The sequence below is a fragment of the Ambystoma mexicanum genome, chromosome 13, assembly GCF_040938575.1.
Source record: "Ambystoma mexicanum isolate Mex_15411 chromosome 13, UKY_AmexF1_1, whole genome shotgun sequence".
Lineage (NCBI taxonomy): Eukaryota > Metazoa > Chordata > Amphibia > Caudata > Ambystomatidae > Ambystoma > Ambystoma mexicanum.
Window position 1 is genome coordinate 180,268,846 of NC_090938.1, and position 22,664 is coordinate 180,291,509.

Here is a 22,664-nt window from a genome sequence, read left to right on the forward strand (position 1 = left end):
CAAGGCCAAATCCTTGTCGTAATCTCCCGTCAGCGGGATGAGGATCTGGGGATCATCAGCATAGTTGGTGTAGGTGATACCAAGACCATCGAGATCATCGAGATCATCGAAAAGGGGCTTTGTGAGCACATTGTACAGAGTAGGTTAGACGCATGAGCCCTGGGGCACCCCACAGGTGATGGTGATGGGGTCAGCGGAAGCTGAAGTAGAGAAGACACGCATAGACCTGTTGTTGAGGAAGGATTGAATCCAGCTGATTGCCTCTTGCAAAAAGTGGGCTGCCGAGTCTAGGTGGTTACAGAGTATTTTGTGGTCTACTAAATCAAAAGCCGCTGAAAAACCAAGTAGAAGTAGTAGAGCAGTCTTCCCATTGTCTCTGAGAGTATCAATTTGTGCCTTGAGGTCAATGAGAGCTGTCTCAGTCCCATGTTGTGGTCTGAAGCCCTAATGACGGATTCCCAGGAGGTTTTTTTTTCTAAATATTGTTGTATTTGGAGATAGGCTATATTATGTAGTATTTTAAGCAGGAAGGAGAAAGTGGTGATGGGTCTGTAGTTCGTGGGTTTTGAAAGGTCTGAGGAGGGTTCTTTGAGTAGAGGGAGAACCCATGACTCTTTGAGGTTGCTGGGGATAGTGCCTGAGGAGAAGGAGGAGTTGATGAGCTTGGTGATGAAGGTGAGAGGCCTCTGGCGGCATCTTTGATGATTTGTGAGGGGCAGGGGATGGTTCGATGGTTTAAGGGTGAGAATGATTTTTTCAACCTCTAACGTGGATACTTTGGAGAAGCTGAAGTGAAGGGGAGGGGTTTCCGTGTATGTTTTTGAGAGGGAGGGGTGATATTGGCTGCACGGGTGGTGCAGAGGAGGGATTCTTTCTTGTTATTGATTTTGACTTGTAGGCCTGCAACTTTATTGGAGAGGTCATTTTGGATGCTAGTACACCATTGTTTGTCTTTCACACATGTGTCTGGGATCTGTGTTTCCAGCACTTTGAAGATAGTAAACAATTATTTTATGCTGCCGTTAGCTTGCGATAGTCTTAAGTTGTTGGTCTCTTGCTTGGCCATTATGATTTCTTTTTTGTAGAGGGCAGTTATTTTGTTGTGGTTTGTCTTATTGTTATCTGAGGGTGATTGTCTCCATGCCTGTTCGCTTTTGCGTTTTCGTGTCTGAGAGATTTCAGTTAAGGGGAGAACCATGAGTTCAGATGTCTTTTAGGCTTGCTTTTTATAAGTTTCAGCAGAACGATCTCATGATTTTGTTATATCCATCTACAATGATGTGGGGATTGGAAGATTCTGTGAGTGAATTCAAGGTCGGGTGAATAAGGGGGATGAGTTTTTCAGCTGTAATGTTTTTCTTATTTCTCTTGGGGATGGCTGGGGCTAGGGAGTTGTTGATGGTGATCGTGGTTGAGGCCTCAAGGGAAAGGTTAAGGAGATGGTGGTCAGACCAGGGCTGGGGGGAGATGGCAGTGATGGAGGCCTAACAATTATAGTCCTCCCTTTGTTGTGGGTGGGGAGGGTCACTCTTTGGACAAATCCTAACTCAGATAAGGTGTTGTCAATAAGTGTAGCCTGAGGGTCTTTAAAGCCTAGGTTAAAATCACCTAGGAGAAGGCTTTGGGTTGTGTTTTTTAAGTTGTTAGTGAGGATGGTTGTTAGGTCCTCCTCAAAAGAACCTAGAGGGCCAGGGCATCTGTAGAGTAGGTGGATAGTGAGGGTTTGGGAATTGGCAGTGGGCAGTTTAGCTAATAGCGATTTGCAGGAATTGGAGTTGTCCGATGGGGCAAGTCTCATGTTTAGGTGGGTCTTGGCAATTATGGCGAGGCCTCCGCCTCTAGATTCAGTTCTGTCAGCTCTGAAGATAGTGTAATCTTCCGGGATGGCTAACATAAGGGCTGGGCCTGCGGCTGCGTGAAGCCAGGACTCAGTGATGGCTAAGAAGTCCAGTTTTTTTAATAGTATAAGGTCGGCTATGTCTGTAGCATGGGCTACTATGGAGCGTGCACTTATTAGGGCACCTCTTATGAGGGGGAGATGGTCTTAGGAGGAGTTAGCAAAGTGGCCAGATTGTCCGGATTGTGCTTGGCATGGGTGTTAATTGGGTTGTGTGTGGGTCTGTACGTGCGGAGGATGGTGGGTGTGCCTATGTGCTCAGGTATAGTCCAGTTGCTAGGTTTAGTGTGGGGGGAGACCCTGGCACAGGCTTCGAATATTTTGGGTAACCTGGCACGTAGTCTGAGGTTTCTGGCAGAGGGACTGCAGGGGATGGACATGTTTGGTAGTGTAGATGAGTGGGTGAGTGGTGTGGGTTGATGGGTGTAGGTCATAGAGTTAGACTGTGGGGTAATTGCGGAGGCAGAGGTGAAGATTGGGCTTGATTGACTAGTTCAGTAGATTAGCTGGAGAATTACTCTCAGTAGGGCTGAGCAAATACCTGTTATATACATTATATAAATAATTGCTAATTCCTGGTGGTCGGTAGAATGGAGGGGCCATGTAGATTCAGTGTCCTATTGTGCCACAATATTACAGAGGCGAGAGCAGGTAATTCAGGCTTCACTATCTAATGCAGACAGGTAATTATAGCTCCTCAATAAAATGTAAGCAGACAAGGTAGTTTGGTTCAGTTCTAGCGCTTCAGAGCATCAGAAAACAAAGGCAGTTCAGTTATAGCACTTCAATGCAACCGTAATCAAGGCAATTCAATACAAGCGCTTCAAAGTATCAGCAAACAAAGGCCGTTCAATACGAGCGCATCGGAACATTATCAAACAAGGCAGTTCAGTTATAGCGCTTCAGTGGAACAGCAATCAGAGCAATTCAATTCTAGCGCTTCAAAGTATCAGCAAACAAAGGCAGTTCAATACTAGCGCATATACTAGCGCATCTGAGCATTATCAAACAAGGCAATTCCGTTCTAGCGCTTCAATTCATCATCAAATAAGCGGATTTGTTCAGTTATAGGTCTTCAATAGATCGAGCAGGTTCGCAAAAGCAGGTTGGTGGACTGGATCTGTGGTGTGTGCGAGATTGCACCGGGGCCAATCAGTATAGTTAAGTACACACAGATGCGGTGTGCCTGCATCAGATCGAGTTAGTGGAGCGATCAGGTGATAGTCAACAATGTAATACACAGCATTTAGCCAATTGGCGAGGCATAACAGTTCAGAAATATGGTGGTGTAGAAGTAACGAGTATGGGGTTACAAAAGGCTAGAGGAGTTCACAGTGGCACATCATTCCAACAGAAGGAGCTTTCATGTGTGGATAATCATAGTTCATGCAAGCATACATGGCAGTAATACATATCAGCACAGTGCAGATTGATAAGGCAGTGTTACAGCGGTAGCAGATGGTTCGCAGTGATATGGTATCAGGGATTATTAATATCAAGTAGCCAATGGTTCTATGGCGTGTGAGGCGCCCACTAGGGAGGAGTACCATAGGTCAAATGAGTTCAAATGCATGTGAGTTCAGGGATAGGCAAAATACGTATCTAGAGATGCTGTAACGGGTAGGCTTCGGATGGGGTGAGGGCGTCAAGTCTGGTTACAAACTGGCAGAGTTCCTGGCCTCTGTTGGCCCGAGACAAGTTTGGACAGGCAGTGAGCCTTCCTCGAGTGCCTTCGAGGAGGGCCAGCGTTAGCCTGCCGGCGATACTGATTGGTGGAAATGGCAAGAGGCAGCCAATCCACGATCTGGTGAAGATTGCAGGAAGCAAAGTACGACGTATTCAAACAGTGGCCATCTTGGAATAAGTTAGCCCTTGTGGTTAATGAAGAAGGCGTTGGGTATCTCTCTCAGCGATCCATGTGTGTGTGCCATCAATTGTCCCGTGAGCCAGACTTTGAAAGTTTCCCAGATCATTATATTTGATTTTACCGAGCCTGTGTTTTGCACTCAAAAAAGTCTATTATTTCAATTCTGAGTGGTTCTATCATTGTGTCGTCTTTCAGTAGAGCAGGGGGTATCCTCCAGTTGTGAGTGGTATATTCTATGTCAAATGGTGTCAGCTCAAGGAGGACCGGAGAGTGGTCTGTCAATGTATGTGGAAATATCGTGCTTTCGCTCACATCTGTGATGAGGACCAGATAGCATGTGCAGAAGTATTCTGAATTAATGTGCTTCCCTGGTCCTGCTCACTTCTGTTTTCATGCTGCCTCTTACAGCATAAACTGGGAGGTTGGCAGTATTGCTGGAGTGGAACAATGCTGTAACTGGAGTTTGTGTTTCTTCCTTTGCTACACCATCGTCCCCACTCCAACTGGTGTGTGTGTGTGTGTGTGATTAAAGACGAGAGTTTGAAATACTGCTGATGATTATGAGTGCCGTTTCCACACCAGTTAAAACTTGTGAAGAGCCATTCATGTAGGCTCTCGTAATCCAGTTGCCTACAAATGTAAAGTGCAGGACATGATGATATGATCTACCAAATACTGCAAGTATTCTCTTGGGAATGAGGGAGGTGAGGTCAACTGGGATCAAGTGCATTGCACATAAGGAATTGTCAAGGAAATGGACTTCTCACAACTACAAATCACCTTATTCAGAGTAAAAGGACTATATTTCATTGCCAAAAGCAGCACACAAAACCAATGCATTTTCACCTCATGCCCCCCTTTGGTTCACAAAACTATCCCTCTTTTTACAATGATCACATAAGTAACTGATTGCACTAAAACCACCCTCAGCACCCTTAAAATGCATACTCACCTTTTTGAGTTTTTTGATATTACTGCAACGGATGGCATCCAAAAGCTGATCTCGAGTGTTTTTCTCAGAAGGGCCCACTTTCTCCACCATTTTCCTCTGCGAAGCGGGGGAAAGTGAATTCCGTATGTTCTCATTAATCAAAGGTGGAGCAAGAGGAGCAAGGGGGGGTGGTGGTGGGGGAGCAGGGACTGCCGGGATCCCACCTTTCTTGGGAGTACTTTTTGGAGAAGACCAAGGAGAAGACTTTGGAGATGGCTGCGGAGAAGGTTTTGGAGAAGCTTTTGGTAGTCCAACCACTTTCGGCACCTCAAGACAATTTTTGTTCTCTGCCCCTTGTTGGGCCTGTTTCTGTTCCTGCATGCGCTTCTGCCTCTGCTTGTCCATGTTCCTGCTCAAAAGATTTGTTACAGTCATACGCGGTCCAGCCAACTCAAAGTGGTAACCCAACTTTAACAAAGTTGTGTTTTCTTTCAACATCTTGCCAATCTCCATTTCAGTCTTTCCTCCGCAGATATGCCTCTGGTTATGAAAGCGCAGTTCTGTTAATGTGTTGTTGTGTTGCAGAGCTCTAAAAATTGCCAGAATCCCCTTTCCTGTTATATGGTTTGAGTCTAAATTGATGCTGGTAAGAGTCTTGTTTGACTTTAACATGGCTGAGATGGCAAGTGCTATGTGATCATCAGCACGGGTGTTGGCCAACGCAAAGACCTTGACCACGGTGTTAAACTCCAAAGCCTCTGTGAAGCTCATTAATGTTTCTATGGTGATACAGTCTGAGTTATTGACATTCAGTTCTGTTAGGTCTGGGTCATTGTTTTTCACTTTTTCCAAATCTTCATCAAAGATACTAGAGGCATCCTCTTCTTTTTTCTGATCTGTGAGGTTGTCAGTAGATGCTTCATCCGGGCTGCCTTCACAACTCTCTTTGAGCTTTGCCTTCGGAACTTCCGAAGGAGTTTCCTTGTTGAGTTGACCAGATTTCTTCTTGTCAATATCCTTCTGATCTTCCTTTGGAGCTGGTGTCTTTGCTTCAGCGTTTCCATTAATGGTCTTCTTGGCATTGTCTTTGTCATTGGCAGTCTTAGCCTTTTCTTTGTCATTGCTCTTCGAACCATTTCCCTGGGGCTCCTTTTTCTCTATAGGTTTTTCTGTCTTGTTGGTGATCTTCTGTATCTTGTCATCTATGCCTTTTCTAGCTGTAGGCTTCTCATTATCAATAGAGGCAGCATGGTTACCTTCAGTAATTGCTTTGTCCCCTGCTTTTCTGGACCGTCCTCTTTCTGTATCAAGCTTTTCCGTTGGTTTATCATTTATTTTTTGTTCCTCCTTTTCTTTGCCACTGGTACGTGTGCTACCTTCCTCCTTTTTCTTCTCACTACCTAAGTCGGTTTTCTGTTTCCTGTCTAAGTCTTTGGATCGAGGCTCTTTGCTCCTCTCCTCGATATGCTTGGTATCCTTCGCTGAGTCTGCTTTTTTGCCATCCTAAAGAAAATGAGCCAGAACATCTCAATTAGAAAGCGATTTGCAGCAATTGAATGCTAATCTTTGTTTTGCTAATATGCTTCACTCAAGTTTACAATACATACTCCTACCATTCCCCTCCCACTCCCCCTCCCTCGGTCACCTTCTCCCTCTTCTCTTTCTATTTGTACCTCAGCCCATAATCTTAGCGTCATTCTTGATTCCTCACTTTCCTTCTCCTCTCATATCTCTTCTATTTCCAGTTCTTGCCATTATCAACTGTTTAACATGCAGAACGCATGTCTGTTCCTCCCTTTCTCTGCATCCAAACTCCTCATCCCCTCTCTAGTTTTCTCTAGGCTTTTGTAGTGCCCTTCGCTCCTCTTCGGTCTTCCATCATCTAACCTTGCTCCTCTTTGCTCGGTCTATCATTTATTGATCCGTGTAGCCTACCCACTTTGCCCCAGCGACTGTATCATTTCCACTCTGCATTCTTTGCAATTGCTAGCTTTTGAAGCTCACTTCCACTCTGCACTCTTTGCAATTGCTAGCTTTTGAAGCTCACTTCCACTCTGCATTCTTTGCAATGGCTAGCTTTTGAAGCTCACTTCCACTCTGCATTCTTTGCAATGGCTAGCTTTTGAAGCTCTTCCCCCTTTCAATTTCCTATGTACCATTTTTAAATGTATCTACGGCCTTGATCCTCCTTATTTTTCTTCTTTAACTTCCTTCTATGCCCCAGCCCGTTCTCTTTGTTCCCCATAATCTTTTCTCGTAACTACTCACTGTTTCCCTTGTGCGCCATCTTGATTCCACTCTTTTACTTTGCTTGCGCTCAACCATTAGCGCTCTCTTCCTCTCTCTCTACGTTCTTTATCCCCTTTTCCCCGTTTTAAAACACTCCTCAAAACCCATCTTCTTTGACACTGATGTGTTGGTTTTGTTTCTTTAACATGTTCATATTTATTGTACCCTTTGTTTAATCAGTGAAGCTCTTAGGCGTCAATCGCTCTAAAAATTAATTGATATACAAATGCAAATATACATGAAGTGAGCATTAATTATAAACATTTTAAAACATTTGTCAAAAGCCAGTCTGTGATATTAGTACAATAAAATATTACCCTTTTTATTTTTTAATAGCTGCTTTTGAAAAAGTAGAGCCCATGCTTCCTTCAACTTACCCAAAGATAGCTATTTTATTTCTTCCATCTCATATGCCAGCAACAGCTGGTGTGGCTCTAGCAAACATGAACACAGCTATACAACCCTGACTCACACAGAAAGAGACAGGGATATGACACAAAGTGAGACAGAGTATGGGAGACAGAGGGGGAGAGAACGAGCATGTATAGAGAAAGTGTATGAGACAGAGAGAAGGGGGAGACAGAGAGAAGGAAAGAGCATGTATAGTGTGAGAGAGAGGGAGGGTGAGAGAGAAGGTAAGAGAGAGAGAGGGAGAGTGCATGTTAGATTGTTGTGTGATTGGCCCCATGCTCCTGGTTTGCATTTATTTATTGAAGAGGACATGTGCCTTGAACTGAAACATTTACAGAGTTTTACAACAGGGCCTGGTGAGTTCTGGAGCGAGATGCCAGATGAACCACACAAGAATGAATGCATCAATTATTTGGAAAATTAGTTGATGGGATTGAAGTTGATCTTGTACTTAGACCTAGTACAAAACACAGTATGGAATCTGATCGGGCGTGGAGGGGAGAAAAATGGTGCGTGGTAGGAATAGCCATGGTGGGAGATCAGCAGAGATTGGGGAGTTATGTTAAGTGCTCCAACAAGGCAAAGGGGTGAAGCCTAAGTTGAATGTGTTTTAATGTCAAGTGGATGGGAGTCTCAATGAAGGGTGGCAAGGAGGGAGAAGGCGCTGATATGAGAGGGTATAGAAGGGGGGCAGGGAACAGGCATATTGTGGAGGATGCCAGGCAGTGGGGATCATGAAGGAGAGTAGCTGGATATATAGAGCACAGCCATGAATAGCTTTGAAGACAAGGAGACAACGTTTGAAGCGGATTAATTATAGCCAGCATATGTTATCACCCGCAAGCATTGTGGTGGTGTTGAACATAGAGGGGGTGGTGGGTAGATTGTACAGGGTTTGTGTGGCAAATTTGATGGCTCTATCAAGAGCAGCAATAGAGTAGGTAGGGAGCCTAAGTAGGATACTTGAGCCGAAGTCAAGGCAGCTAAGGACCAGGATGGATATAGGTTTTGGGTGATTGATAGGTAAGAGGGAAGTTGTCTTTTAGATGATGAGAAAGTTGTACCTGGCTACAGTGGCTGTGAAGTCTTGACGCTTAAGATACATGACAAAGAGTATTGCAAGCCTTAAGGGAGTGCGAGAGGTGTTTGGGTAAAGGGAGATAGGAGAGGGGAGCGGGGGGGGGGGAGGGGCATTAGAAGCAGCAATACAAATGACAAAGGTATGCCAAATAATTAAGGTAGCACCTTAGCGTGTTTAGAGAGAATGCTGAATTAACAAAAAAGAGGACTGTAGACCAAGGCAAAGTAAACCTGCTGGGTGCCAACGAAAACGAATTACACTTGATCCCTGAGTTTAAACTCAGGATATGGCTTATAAAAATGTTAATTTTAAGGTGAGTTTTCTGAAAACGTAAATGAGCGCCAAGACAATATTTATTATGTACATAATGATTAAAGAATACAAACCTTTTTATCTAAGACATATTTGCCAAATACAAATATCTGTGGTCACTCCCAGCATACTCTTTGATTACAAGCAAAACAGGCTGGAACCCTCACTAGTGTTATTTGCCCCCTTCCCCTTCCCCTTCTTCATAGGGGTATTTCGAAAAAGTATAATAGGAATACACCAGAATGTCAATTTTGGAATAATAACCGTCTATCAGAAAATAATTTGTATGGTTATTCTAAGTTTTAATAACATACTTTGCTCTGTAAAATTGGTGTCACGACTACACTATATACTGCTATTTATCATTAGAAACGAACACTGTAAAGTTATTAAAAAAGACCCAGTTTACAATGTCATTGCAATTAAATAATTTCATTTTTTTCTTTTTTAATAGCTGTCTTTGTAAAAAAAAAATGGAAGATATCATTTTGTTCTTTCTGGACAGGAAGCTGTCAGCAACGGCTGAGGTGGCTCTTGCAAATGTGCACCTGTCAAAGAGGCTCTCACACAAAAAGACAGAGACATATTGGGCCGATACTGATGACTTTAAACAGAGTTTGGAAATTAGAACATCACCTTCCAATGGCTCAGTAGTGAGAGGGTATTGATGTTGAAGCAAAGCTGTCCATGGGCAGCAGTCATGTGATGAGTGCCAGTCATGTGATGGTTGAGGGTGGAATCCCTGCACAGTATGTTGTAACCTGCATGTATGACCATGGCCGTGCACATCGCGCCCAAGCACAGATCAGCTGTGAGGCACTTTAGCATGAAGAAGAAAGTAAGCTTTATTTACATATGTACAGTTCAGTAGTCACAGTTACTCTACAGTTATATACATAGGGCCAGGCCACCCACCCACCGACCATCCTCTAGCACACCAGCTCAGGCCCCCAATTGACACTGTCAGAATACTCACCAGCAAACACTCATCAACATTCTCCTGAGCTATGAATCACTCCAAGTACTAACATTCTCTCAGCATACACAGAAGGCCAGCAGGACAGAACAACAATCAAACATCACAACAGCCACCTAATTGAGATTATGTTGGTGGAACATGTTCTTTAATTTTGAGGATGTTCTTAAACTTCACTGCTGCTGCTCATTTGATTTCACTTTAACGTTGCATTGTTTTATATGTTATACTATTCATGTTACATGATCTTTACGTGTACTTTTATGAAGAGGTTTTGCAAAGTAAAGTTCTTCTTGATTTGACACATGACTTATGTTGTAGAGGAGATGAGCGTAAGAGATCTGTGAACCATCCATTGACAAATGTCAAAGAGGCAGAAGGAGGTCAGAGGTGAAGGAGGAAGGAGAGTAAAAGGTGGGCATCATCTGGAGAAATGTTGTAGGAGAACCAGAATGAGGGAATATGTTTCCCAAGGTTGGAGGTGTTGAGTGTCCAGAGTTTTAGGCCAAGAACCTAGCGGTACAGACCCCGTATTGGGAGAGGAAGTGGCATGCTTCAAGCGCATCCTCTGACAAACTGGCCTGCCGCCTGCTGCATCAGCAATACAGACTCTCCATCTGCTCGAAGAAGAGGGCTTTATCTAAGCCCACGTCTATGGGGCCACTAACAACACGGCTGAACTTTACAAATTCTGCAAGGAACTTGCCAATCCTACTGCAATTGCCATTTCTCCTCTGCCTTCACTGGCCCTCTGCACTGTATTGGCCTCTCACTTCATCACTAAAACTCAGGACATCCTGTCCTCACTCTCCTCTACACCACTCGCTCTCCCTCATCCACTCTCTGGCCTCCCTTGGCCCCTCTCTTATCCTACTATCCTCTTTCTCCCCCATATCACCTGCTGAGGTTACTAGACAAGTCCGATCTATGAAAGTGTCAACCAAAAAGGTGCTACCATGCTCCTCTACAAGTATCAAGGACAACATTGTCTCCCTTGCTCCAGCCTTGACTGATTTCTGCAACCACTCCTTTGTCAATAGATCCTTCCCCTCCCTCCTCAAGCAACCCTTGTGCACCCTCTCCTCAAAAAGCCTTCTGCCGACCCTTCCTGTCCCGTAAAGCACTGCCCTATCTCCATTCCCCTTCCTGGGCAAACTCTTGGAGAAGCTGGCCATCTCCCAGCTCATCCACCACACTGAACCTGTTGGTTGTCTTCACAACCACCAGTCTGGCTTCAGAGATGCCAGAGTCATGGAAACTGCACTCCTGAACACCTGTGATGACTTGCTCTTTAATCTGAATTCCAACTCTCCTTCTGTTCTCATCCTTCTTCACCTTTCTCTGCCTTTCATATGGTCAATCACCCCACCCTTATAAATCGGCTTTGTGATACCATTCCCATCACAGATCTGGCTCTGGACTGGTTGACCTTCCTCACCAACCGACCTTCCCAGGTTCAACTCTGCCCTTTTCTCTCCTCCATCTCACTCTCCACCTGCTGTGTCCCCCAGGACTCTATACTCTCACCTTGGCTTTTCAACATCTACCTTGCTTCTCTAGCCCATTTGATAACCACCTTCTCTCCTAACCTCCAGTGTTATGTGGATGACACACAGCTCTCCTACAAGCTTACCTCCTCTGCCTCTTCCTCTCTCATTCCCGACTGCCTGTCTGATATTCAGGCAAGGAGCACTGCTAACGATCTCTGCATTAATGCCAGTAAGACAAGAGACCCTTCTAATTGAGACCCCTGCTCCCCCTTCCCTCCCACACTCTGGCTGGCCTCCATGGGCCACCTCCCCTCACTCTCCTGTGAGGCAAGAAACCTTGGTGTCATCGTCGACTCCTCTCTCTCTTTCTACCCTCACATCACGGACCTTGCCAAGAAGAACCACTTTCTCCTCAGAGGCATTCTCCCTTTCGTCTTGGACCCCCAGAAACTCAATGTCTCCAGAGCTCTGCTCCTCTCCAGGCTGGACTAATGCAACAGCCTCTTCCTCAAGCTGCCTAACTCCTCCCTTTGCCCCCTTCAACTCCAGAAAAGGTCTGCAAGATGTAGCCTTGTCCTCAAGCCCAGGCACTGCATCTCTCCAGCCCTAAAACCTCTTCACTGGCTCCCTGTGGCTGCAAGGATTACGTTCAAGACCCTCTGCATCAACCACAAGGCTTTCTGGGGCCTGGGACCCCGCTTCATCCAACTCTCTCTCCCTAAATACTTTCCTGCTAGAGCCCTTCTGTCTTCTAGCTCCAACTCGCTGCAGATCAGACGCTTTTACAAGCAAAGAGGAGGGTAGATATCTCTCCTACGCAGGTGCCTCCCTCTGGAATGGCCTCCCTGCCCCTCTAAGACTTGAGCCGGATCTCCTTAAGTTTTGGAAGCTTCTCAAGACCTTCCTTTTCTCTTCCTCTTTCCCTCTCCTCCTCCCCTGGTAATTTCTCTGTCTGCCTCTTGAATGGCTGCATGGTTCCTTCAGATTCTCGAGGGCAGTCTACCCTGCACTTGTCTTGCCTGCCCCCCACCAAACCTGCACTTGCCCATACGGGCCCCCTCCCCCTGCACTAGCCTGACTGGGCCTGCACCCCTTGAGCCCTTTCAGCTGCCCACCTCACACTTATCATGTGGACCTTTCTTCCCCTGCACTCTCTGCACTCTCATGGCTCTGTCCACCTTGCCTTCCCTGGCACTTGCTTTCTCACAGGCCCTCCGCCCTGACCGGCACTTCCACCCTCCCCGCACTTCTTGTTTACTGCACTTGCACATTGCGAATGTCACAAAGCTCGTAGGACAGTTTTTTGATTCTGTCATACCTGTCCCCCCAGCCCCTTTGTCTTATTGCGCCTTGCAACACACAGTGTATAGGTCCATTATAAATACCCAATACAGAAATAAAGAGGTGTAGGATCAGGGGGGCCCACATTAGGATGGGCCTGTACCCCTTGAGCCCTTCCAGCTGCCTACCTCACACTTATCTTGTGGACCTTTCTTCCCCTGCACTGTAGGATCAGGCGGGCCCAAATTAGGATGAATTAGAAAAGGAAATATAAGAGTTGTAAATGACAGTGTATTGTCCCAGTGATTTCATTCAGAGTTTATAGGGCCAAAATGACAAGAAATAGAGAAAGAAAGGTAAGAGTAAAAAATGACAGCATATTGTCAGAGTGACTTCTTCCGGAGTTTGGAGGGTGGAAATTACAAGAAATAAAGAAGGAATGGCCGATCGAGTTGAGAGGAGAAGCCTGGATTCTGAGGGTAAAGCGAGCATGTAGGAAATGGTGGTGATCAGCTGTATCAAAGGGAGCAGATAGAACAAGGGCAGAGGAGGAAAACCTGTCACCCTCCAGACAATCTTTTCCCTCAACTCCTATGATCCCTCACCATTGACCATTCTGCCTGGGGCTGGTGGGAGTTGTAGGCAAACTATCTGGCATCTGAGAGGCTGGATAATGCTGGTCTGGGAGTTTGAGGATAGAGGAGATCTTGGAGTGGTGAGCTAAGCGGAGAAATGGATCTCGGCGGTCTCAGCAGAAGGCAGCTGCTGAAGCTAGAACGTAGACCGTCAAAGAGATCAATAGTTGTAAGACAGATAGTGAAGCCATTAAAGATGATACATTCTAGGATTTTAGAATAGAGGGGCAGGAGAGAAACAGTCCAGTGGTTGGCAGGACACTTCAGATGTTTGAAGAGCAACTTGAGGGTAGCTAGTACTGGGGCTATCTTGATGAATGCTGGAAAGGTTCCAGGAGAGAGAGAGAGAGAGAGAGAGGGAGAGAGAGAGTGGGGGGGAGAGAGAGAGAGAGAGAGAGAGAGAGAGAGAGAGGGAGAGAGAGAGAGAGAGAGAGAGAGAGAGAGAGCTCTTTGATGATTTGTGGGGCAATTGGGAATTTTAAACATGTAGAAAAAGTGTTTATCCATTTACCCTCAGCATGCTGCTTCCCTAAAGACAGTATATTTAGCAATTCAAACAACATTTTATTTCTCACTCGATATCACAAAAAGGCTCAGTTTTGAGAAATAAATAGTTCACACATATTGGCCAAATGTTCCTCCAAGTGAGGCATTACAACTTCAAGCACCTTTTAGAATTTAAACCAGAGGTGTCCTCTGATGGGACACAGCTGAGATACCTCTGCGCTCGAAGTCGTGACAGACATCAATCCATGCATGTTGTTCTTTTTCCACCGTAATATCCGTAACTAAAGTATTATTTCCAGTTGCTTATACAGGTATGTTATTGTGGTGAATGTATACTTAAGTCTGTTTGCCCCGGATGTATGTGATTTCTTCAAAAATATTTCACCTAATGGACATTTCACCAAATCCGTTTCACCGAAAAACGAAATCTACTTTTTACTTGTTGTACTTTTTTTTAATGCAGGGGGAGTCCCCCGCATGCCCTCTCACACATCCCTACCCTAACTTATACCCTTACCCCACACCCCACCTATTATGCATTACACTTATCCCATTTCCCCTACTATTTTCGGTGAAATGGATTCGGTGAAGTCTCATTAGGTGAAATGGTATTTGAAGAAATCGACGGTAACGATTGGTCCCAACTCTAGTCACTAATTTCAAAGCATTATTGGCAGTCCCAATGTTTCCAGGAAGGAAAGAGATCTATTTCTACACTTGCAAACACACCAAATCTTGCGGTGTCATTGAATCGGACCCTCCGGGAAATCTGATGGTGATTAATTGAAAGGCTTTTTTTCTTTTTACGCCAGATTTAGCCATATTCAGGGTTCGAGTGGCACTGATCTGCATCGATAATGGTAAGCATGGGTGGGATAGTGGCTTGTGGTTTCTATATTGGTGAGCATGTTAGGAAACCCCCTCCAGAAATAAAGTGATCTGTTGCTTCCCGAAGAAGGTGTGCGCTCAATACATAGTGAATAACATTAATTAAACTTCTATCTACTGGAATGTTTACCTGTGCTCCGTCTTATATGATTTCATACAGGACGGGGTTCTGCCATATTTTAAGATATACCTAGTTGTATGTTTTCATATATGTTCGGATACGTACTATATGTCCAGACCTGTTTACTTTCCCCTATAGTGACCCACACATATGACCAATATATGTTGCACATCTGCGTAATTGCGCTGTATCCAACTCATGATTTCTAATGTGACACCCATCCGTTAATAACAAATGCGCTATATGACAGTGGAGGCCCACAGGTATATTTAAGTGGTTGTAGGGAAATAGAAAACTGTCTTTCCGTTTTCCTAGAGAGACCAATTTCACTTCAGTTGGTTACAAACTTTGTTATTGAGGCGATATTAACTGAGGCGGTGGGCCGAACCTGTTGGTAACGGCCGGCCGGCCAAGTAAAGGGTCCGAGTGAAGCGTTACAGCCCGCGTTCCGAGCATTTTCATTGGTTAATGGTGATTTGCAGGGTGCTAATGAAAAATGGCAATTTGAAAAAGGTTTTGCAGTAGTGTCTGAAAAAAGAGAAATCACCTACGTTCTGGATCCCTAATGTGATCGTGTTTTTTGAAACCTGAAGTCAAGCTTTGCACAGAGCAATATTTATTGTGTCTTCATGTCACCAACTACGACCAGGCATGGGCACTCTCCAAAATATAATGAAATTGACTCAGTTACTTAAGTAGTTTTACACTTCTAACACTCATTATTTGTTATCTGTAATTTTTTCATCTCCGAGAACTATGTAAATGTTGTAAAATATTCTAGAACTAAAAATAAGTGCTGCTATACTGGGGTATTTCCCTCAACACATAATTTGCAGAAGCAGGACTGACTATGGGCAAAAGTAAACCACTCTTTTAAGGTCTACTAGTGTCAGTGTGTTCCCATGTAAATTACTAATTGAAAAGCCAATAGTGCAGGTGGGATTTCTCAGTCAAGGGCAAAAGCGGTGAGAACACTGACCAGCACTCAACTCTGCTTCCTTCAGTGCAGTGGAGCTTTTAAGTGGGCCAGGAAACTAGCCAAGAACAGAAACCTTGAATGTGCTCCAAGGTAAAGAGATTAAATGCAATGTTCTTCCAAGCATGACAAGTAGAGAGTGGCTTGTGAAGCTTCAGTATCCAGGCACTGTTAAGAACTGAGGAGAAAATGAGAAACACTTAACCCGTAGATAAATTTAGCTGCCTGCTGAAAGCAAAGCTACGTTGGGTAAAGTAATAGGCCTTCCCGATACAAGGACATATGCATCACTGGTGAAGTGCCATTTTGGTGCTACTCAACCCTGGAAATTAGGTAATGTTTGATGTTTTTATGGACGATATGTCATATACTGGTGCTATTGCTGGTGGCGAATGGGGCAGCCAACCGGAATTGCATTATTTTAGAGTAGGACTTGTCACGTGAAAGGGACTATAAAACGTCAGTTTCAATACGTGATTATTTTCGAAACCCTCCCCTCCCTCACACTCCCCCAGCCCCTGTCCTCCCCTTTGAAGCCTCCAACCCTGTTCCACCTACACCAACTCACTGTATCCCTATCTCGCGCTTCACCTCCCTTAGTGCAGCACGAGCAGCCCTGGCTAGAGCACTTCACTCCTCATCTTCTCCCACTCTCACCCACACCTCTAAGACCCCTGGACTACCTCCTAAAAGCCTTATCCAGCAGATGACTTCCCTCCCTCAGTCCTTTCCTCAGCTCCACCCAGGATCCCACCCTACACCACCTATTTAGTCCTTCCAACCCTCTCCTCCCACCCCCAACTCCGTCCTGGCTCTTCACCTCCCCGCTAAAACTCCATTCCCTTACCAACAGCCCACACACCCGCCCCCCGAGAGGAAACACCAACATTCCACCAGCCACTTCGCTACCTGCAGCACCACAATAGATCACCACGCAGGTCTCCCTCAGGCCACCCCCCATCACCCTTATCCTCCACCCCACCACACCAACCTCCCCTGCTATCCCATATCAGAACCGACACCAGAAGCCACACCAACTTTCCTGCATACTCATTAACACCAGATCTGCCACAAAAAACAAATGCAACATTTTCAACCTTATTTCCAATGAAAATTCTGATATCCTATTCATCACAGAAACATGGTTCACTGATGATTTTGGACTTATTGCACGTGAGGCTTTCCCACCGGGCTACTCCCTGATCATAGAAAATAGGCCCAGCAGAGCAGGCGGACTCGCCATCCACCACTAGCAACACCTCCCAGTCATATCCACTGAGAATGTACCCTGTAACTCTGATTGCGAATCACTACTAGTAAAGATCTGCCTCCTCCCCACCCTCACCCACAGCTTCCTACTCATATATAGGCTTCCAGGCTATAAGAGGAACTTCACTAACTTCCTTGCACACTCCATTTCAGCCAGCCTAATCCTGCACCCATCCCTCGCTATATTAGGAGATTTCAACATCTAGTTTGATGTCCCCACTAACCCGATGACCCCTTCACTAACTGACAACTTGGAAGCTCTCGGCTTGACTCAGCTGATCTCCCTCCAAACTCACACTGGAGGGCACACCCTCAACACCCTTTTCAGCACAACAGGTCCACTGCCCGTCCTCCCGTCTCGGACCCAGACAGAAAATTGATGAAAACTTGTTCAGTCATATTTTCTTTTGACGGATCAGCAAATCTGCGATTTGACTGGGTGACCAAAAGGACTGAGCATTACGAAAAGAAGAAACAAGTTGAAAATAATGTATTAAAACAAACTCTAATGTGTCAGAGTTCCATCCCTTATACTATGCTCCGCATGAGTCGGCTGGTGAGGGACCGGGTCAAGATGAAGAATGTAACTTACAGCCGAAAGTAGCATCACCATATGTGTTCACATGTGCGAAATGGCATTTTAAAATGGCGGCCTGATCAATTCAAGGCTAGAACCGCATTTCAGTACAGGCGGAGACGGCTACACCGGAGCATTAAAATTGCAATAAATCATTACAACGTAGACAATCCTACATTGATTTCAATAATCACAAATCCTGAACGGAATTAAGGGAGGATGTTCCCCATGGGCAGAGCTAAGACACTTTATAAACAGTGGCGTATGCGGTGCTTGAGGATAGAAATAATGCAGCAATGGAGAATTGGAGGTGGAAGGAAGAGGACGTGGACCTTGAACAGGAGGAAGGAGACTAGGGAGGGATCGCAGGGTAGGATAGGCGGTTTGAAGAGGTGGTGAAGAATTATTGAAAGGTGGAAAGAAAAGAAGTGGTGAAGGGTAAGGAGAAGATGGGGAACGAGTAGATGAAAAGGAGGATTATCAGTAGGAGTGAGGAAGTTTGCGGGAGAGTTACAGAAGAAGAGGAAAGAAGAAGAAATAGAAATGCATGAAAGGAGAGTCTGACAGGGAGGTTAGGAGAAACGCCCTTAAAAAGGAGTTAAAGAGCTTGAAGTGGTAGTTAGTAAACATGAAAGTAGGGAGGATGATGAGGCCAAAGACCATGAGAATGGACAGAAGGAGAAAAGAGACACCTAAGATGATAAAGATGGTAGAGAGGAACAGTAAATTAGTATTACTAACCTTACTTTTCACAGAACCTGGTTCAGACAAGATATTTGTTATTAATCAAGACTCTCCTATCTGATATTCATCACTGATTTCTCATTCACGCTCAATTATTCTGATTGTGAAACATGTCTTGATTTCACTGGGGTCATCTTAACTGCCCTACCCTGCCTTTTGATAAGAAACGTTCTAAGATTCTTCAATCTTTACTGCTTAATCCCACCATTAGAGTTGCAAATTGGTATATTCGAAATAATAATTAATCTTTAAAAGACAATACAACACCCAAGGTTGACAATAAATTGGAATGTGATTGGGATTTTAACATCACCTTTAATACCTGGCCGAAAATCTGTCTTAAAATCTTAGTTTCTCTGTCACTGCTAACATCACGAAAATTGTGTTTTTTGTTCAACTTTTGGGCACATCTATCTCCAGAAAAGAATTTCAAAATGTACTACATTCGCTTTGGTCTTACGTGCTCGTCCAATGCAAACATTACTTTAATGTTGTATTGTTTGGGCTGACATTTTAGGATACTCTAAAAAAAAAATAATTGATTTCATTTCCAGCTGTCATTTGTCAGGTTAATCTTGGCACCATTTGTTGATTCCGATATTGAAGATATTCAATCTCCCAATCTCCCAATTTGTTTAACCTAATGTTGTATGTAGAATTTGAAATATCACCCAAATGAAAATGTTCTGATAGAATAAAATGGATGGGCAAATTATATGTGCACCATACATATAATCTACTTTTGAATTTCTGAAGTTTTCATTATTACCCACACATTTTGAGCATGTATTCTATTAGGTGTTTATCTAGTTCCCATCTTATTTCTCTCTTTCTCTCTCATCCTGTGGTTTGTGTCTCTACTGATCCTTAAACAAACTGAAGAACACAAACTGATCTGCAGTGTTCACTGCTCGACATTAGTGAAAAGTGATAGGAAGATGTATACTGCTCGCCACTTAGTGGTCGACAAGTGAAATAGTTTGTCAGACAAACTAAAACAGTAAGAAATAGTTCTGGGAAAAAAAAACAATAAAGGATGGGTGCACTCAGAATTGTTAGCTCCTTGAAATGTTCCTGCACCGACAAAAAAAGTGAAGGCAATAATCAAACACTTCCAGCAGGCACTAAATTAGAGGGAGTTGGTGGTTACTCGCTGCCCAGTAGGCACTGAATTCTGAAGAAGCGCATTAGTCTGATATCCTTCTTAAGATTGGTGCACTTTAGAATTTAATTGTAAAGACACACGTCGTCAATCTTATGAAAGTATTTACACAACCATGATTTTAGAATTCAATTCTCAAAACATGGCCAACATGTCCTTTACAGCTCAATGCGAGTAGAAATTCAGCTATACAGGACTTGTTTGCTGTGTCTTCGGAGTTAAAGGTTTCTTTAGAATTCAACGCTAAAGATACTGTAAGCATGTCCAGAACACCTGAATTTCTACTCACATTCATCTAAACAGGACATGTTTGCCGTAACTTTAAGAATGAACTCCAAAGAACACTGCACGGCAATTACTTTCATAAGACTGGCAGGTGTCCTTCGCACCAGTCTTATGAAACAAATGACACAGCTTTTTCGCGAGGGCGTGTGTGGTCTTGTGTTTAGAGTTTTACCTCTAAACCATGTGACCTGCGTTCGAGCCCTGGCAATGGGATTGTTTGCATATACTTAGTGTAGCAAATTTGGTGCAGAAAATTATGTTTTAATATTTATTGGTCATGCCATGTGGACTGCAGGCGGATTCAGCACTTTATAGCATGATTCATTGCCCTTCAAATGGCTGCAGTTTCACAATGAATACTAGTAGTTTGGCCTCTGAACTTTAGTAATCAAAGAAAGCTGCAAATTAAAACAGGTTAATCAAGGTTCAAACTCTGAGTGTCAGTAAATCAAATAATACCAGTGCTAAATTCCTTCACAGCTATGGTAATAAAAAAAAAACAGTGGGCTTTTTGTAAGAACCCCGTTCACCTGGGCGCTGGACTACTGGTAATATTGGTTGTGACTTGACTTAAATTGTCAAGCAATGAATGAGGAGTCTTGTCACTTGTTTCTAGGGTATGACAGTGATTTATTACACACTTAAAGTCGACACGTGTTTTGAACCGACATGGGTCTTTCTCCAGGCTGTGGTGAGTTTAAATAATAAACTCACCACAGCCTTACCAAAAACCCACTTATAACTCACTGAGACGGACACACACCATCTCCCAAGAACCTCTCACTGGCAGCAGGACCCACTCACAACTTTCATGATCAGTGCAGTGATGTGTATATTCTAGTGCTCTACCCCCATTTCTGATACAAAAAAACAGTATTGGCAAATACTGCCTGTTTTACTGGCTGCTATAGTTTTGGAGGATTTATCACCGTCTGTCTTCCAATGGAATACCGTCTGTACAAAATACCACCTGAATACAAAGTGCAATGTCACCAGAAAAAATCTACAATTTTACTTCTGCAAAAGAGGTGGAGGTAAACATTGTACGGGGGCATCTGGAGGGTTTCAAATGTGTCCCTCTTAGTGAAAGACTGTCATGGATTTGCCTTCACAGCAGGAGAAAAATATCTCTAAGGGCACTAGTAAATAAGTGACTAACTGAGCGTGTCTTATGCCCCTCCTTTCACCCTCTTTGCACTATAAGAATGTATGGAAGCAGTATGATTTCCTACTGTACATAACCAATTAACCAATTTCTATTCACAAGATGGAAATGGTTAAAAAAGTATATTAAATAATACATGTGGATTTACTAAAATGCAGCTTGTGTTCAATCCACATATGTTACTGCCATGGTAACTACTGCCGAAGGTAATCGGTCAAATACATATTTTATTGAGGCCCAAAGTAGGCAGTACATCAATTGTACCAAAAATGCAATACCAGTGAATGAATGTGGTTTCAAGGCAGGGTTGTCCAAGTCCAGGCTCAGAGGGCCAGAATCCTGATGGGTTTTCAAGAAGAGCCATCATTAATATTCATGAGAGAAAATGTGCATATATTTAGAATCATTGTATGCAAATTTATCTCATGCAAAACAATGAGGGGCATACTGAAAATCGAACATGTTTCCCGCCCTCAAGGACTGTAGTTGGACAACCCTGCTTTAAGGAACACAAACATTTTCCTACATACAAAAATAATTGAAGCTAATTAGAAATGACTATAGATGTTGTAATTGTGAAACTGCATAACACAAGGGCGATTTGGAAAATGGTATTGGGTAAGCTAAAGTGCAATCAAACACAATCTTGATTCATAATAATTCCAAATAATATAAACAATCAATTTTAGTACTAGTTAAATTAGACATGTGAATAGAACACCTCAGATTTTATAGTTAATTTTTTATAACAAAAAGTACCATTTTGTCCTACATTTACAACGTATTGTTACACACATTATAAGAATTTGGAGTCATAAACTGGACAAGAACTGTAGCAAGTAGCTCTTTGTGAATGTGAGAAAATGATACGTTCAGTGCTGTTTCATTTCTGGCAAGAAAATTGAAGCAAATAGCACTTCATGATAGAGGGATTCATGGTAGTGTAGGAGAAGAGATACTGGAGATGTGTAGGGAGAGATAAGGGAGATGTAGTGACACTAAATATCAAAGGCACTATGTGGGACATGACATTACTTTCAGTGGAAGCCGTAAACTCAATGCAAACTACAGACAGCAAATGGAAATGCACATCAAGCACGTTTAAAATGATTCACTTCAGGGTGAATAGGTCATCTGCCCAGCTTGCACTGTATACACATATTAACCCAATCAACAACCAACTAACAATTTCCAGTAATTAATAATTTAAGCTTAAGAAAGCAGTGTAAAAAGCGGCAGGGGAAATGTCAAAATAATGTGCTGCTTTAACGTGATTTGCTGGCTGTGGTTCAGTGCACAATCTATGAAAGGAAATACGTGCTCTGAAAAGTCCAGTTGTTTCAGAGAAAGTGTTGTTGAAAATGTTTTTATGAGGCTGTGTTTCTGGAGAAATCAGCTCATGTGATATGTAGATGTCAGGAGAAAGGCCAGGATTTAGTTTGAGTGACACGGCTAACCTATACATTTAGGAGAGAGAAGAGGTGGGGGTTAGTTGCTGTCCAGAGGAGAACGGGAGTGCAGCTGTCAGCAGCCAGAGAGCAGAGCCGTGCAGCGCAAGTCTTTCCATGAAGCTGGGGCATTGGGCTGTCCTTCGTGGGTGGTGAAGCTGTGCAGAATGGTGACACTCCTGTTTGCTGATAAGTCACTTCAGAGAGGGCTTTCTGTGATAACAGCGAAGAAGTGTGATACACTAGATGTGAGTATTGGTAAAAGTTGAGGAGCATGTGTGAATAACTGTGGTATAGCTACACTCAGACAGTCAGGATTAAGTAATCACGTTATGAACAATTCTTGTATGAG

The 22,664-nt window shown here is 43.7% G+C and overlaps 1 protein-coding gene across 1 annotated transcript in view; it reads right to left on the bottom strand.

Annotated features, from left to right (window-relative positions):
- Positions 1–22,664, bottom strand: part of LMOD1 (leiomodin 1) — a 140,740-nt gene that overhangs the window by 27,576 nt on the left and 90,500 nt on the right. The window contains exon 2 of the mRNA XM_069633576.1: positions 4,717–6,198. Within this exon, the coding sequence (XP_069489677.1) occupies positions 4,717–6,198 (1,482 nt within the window). The remainder of the gene's footprint in view (positions 1–4,716; positions 6,199–22,664) is intronic.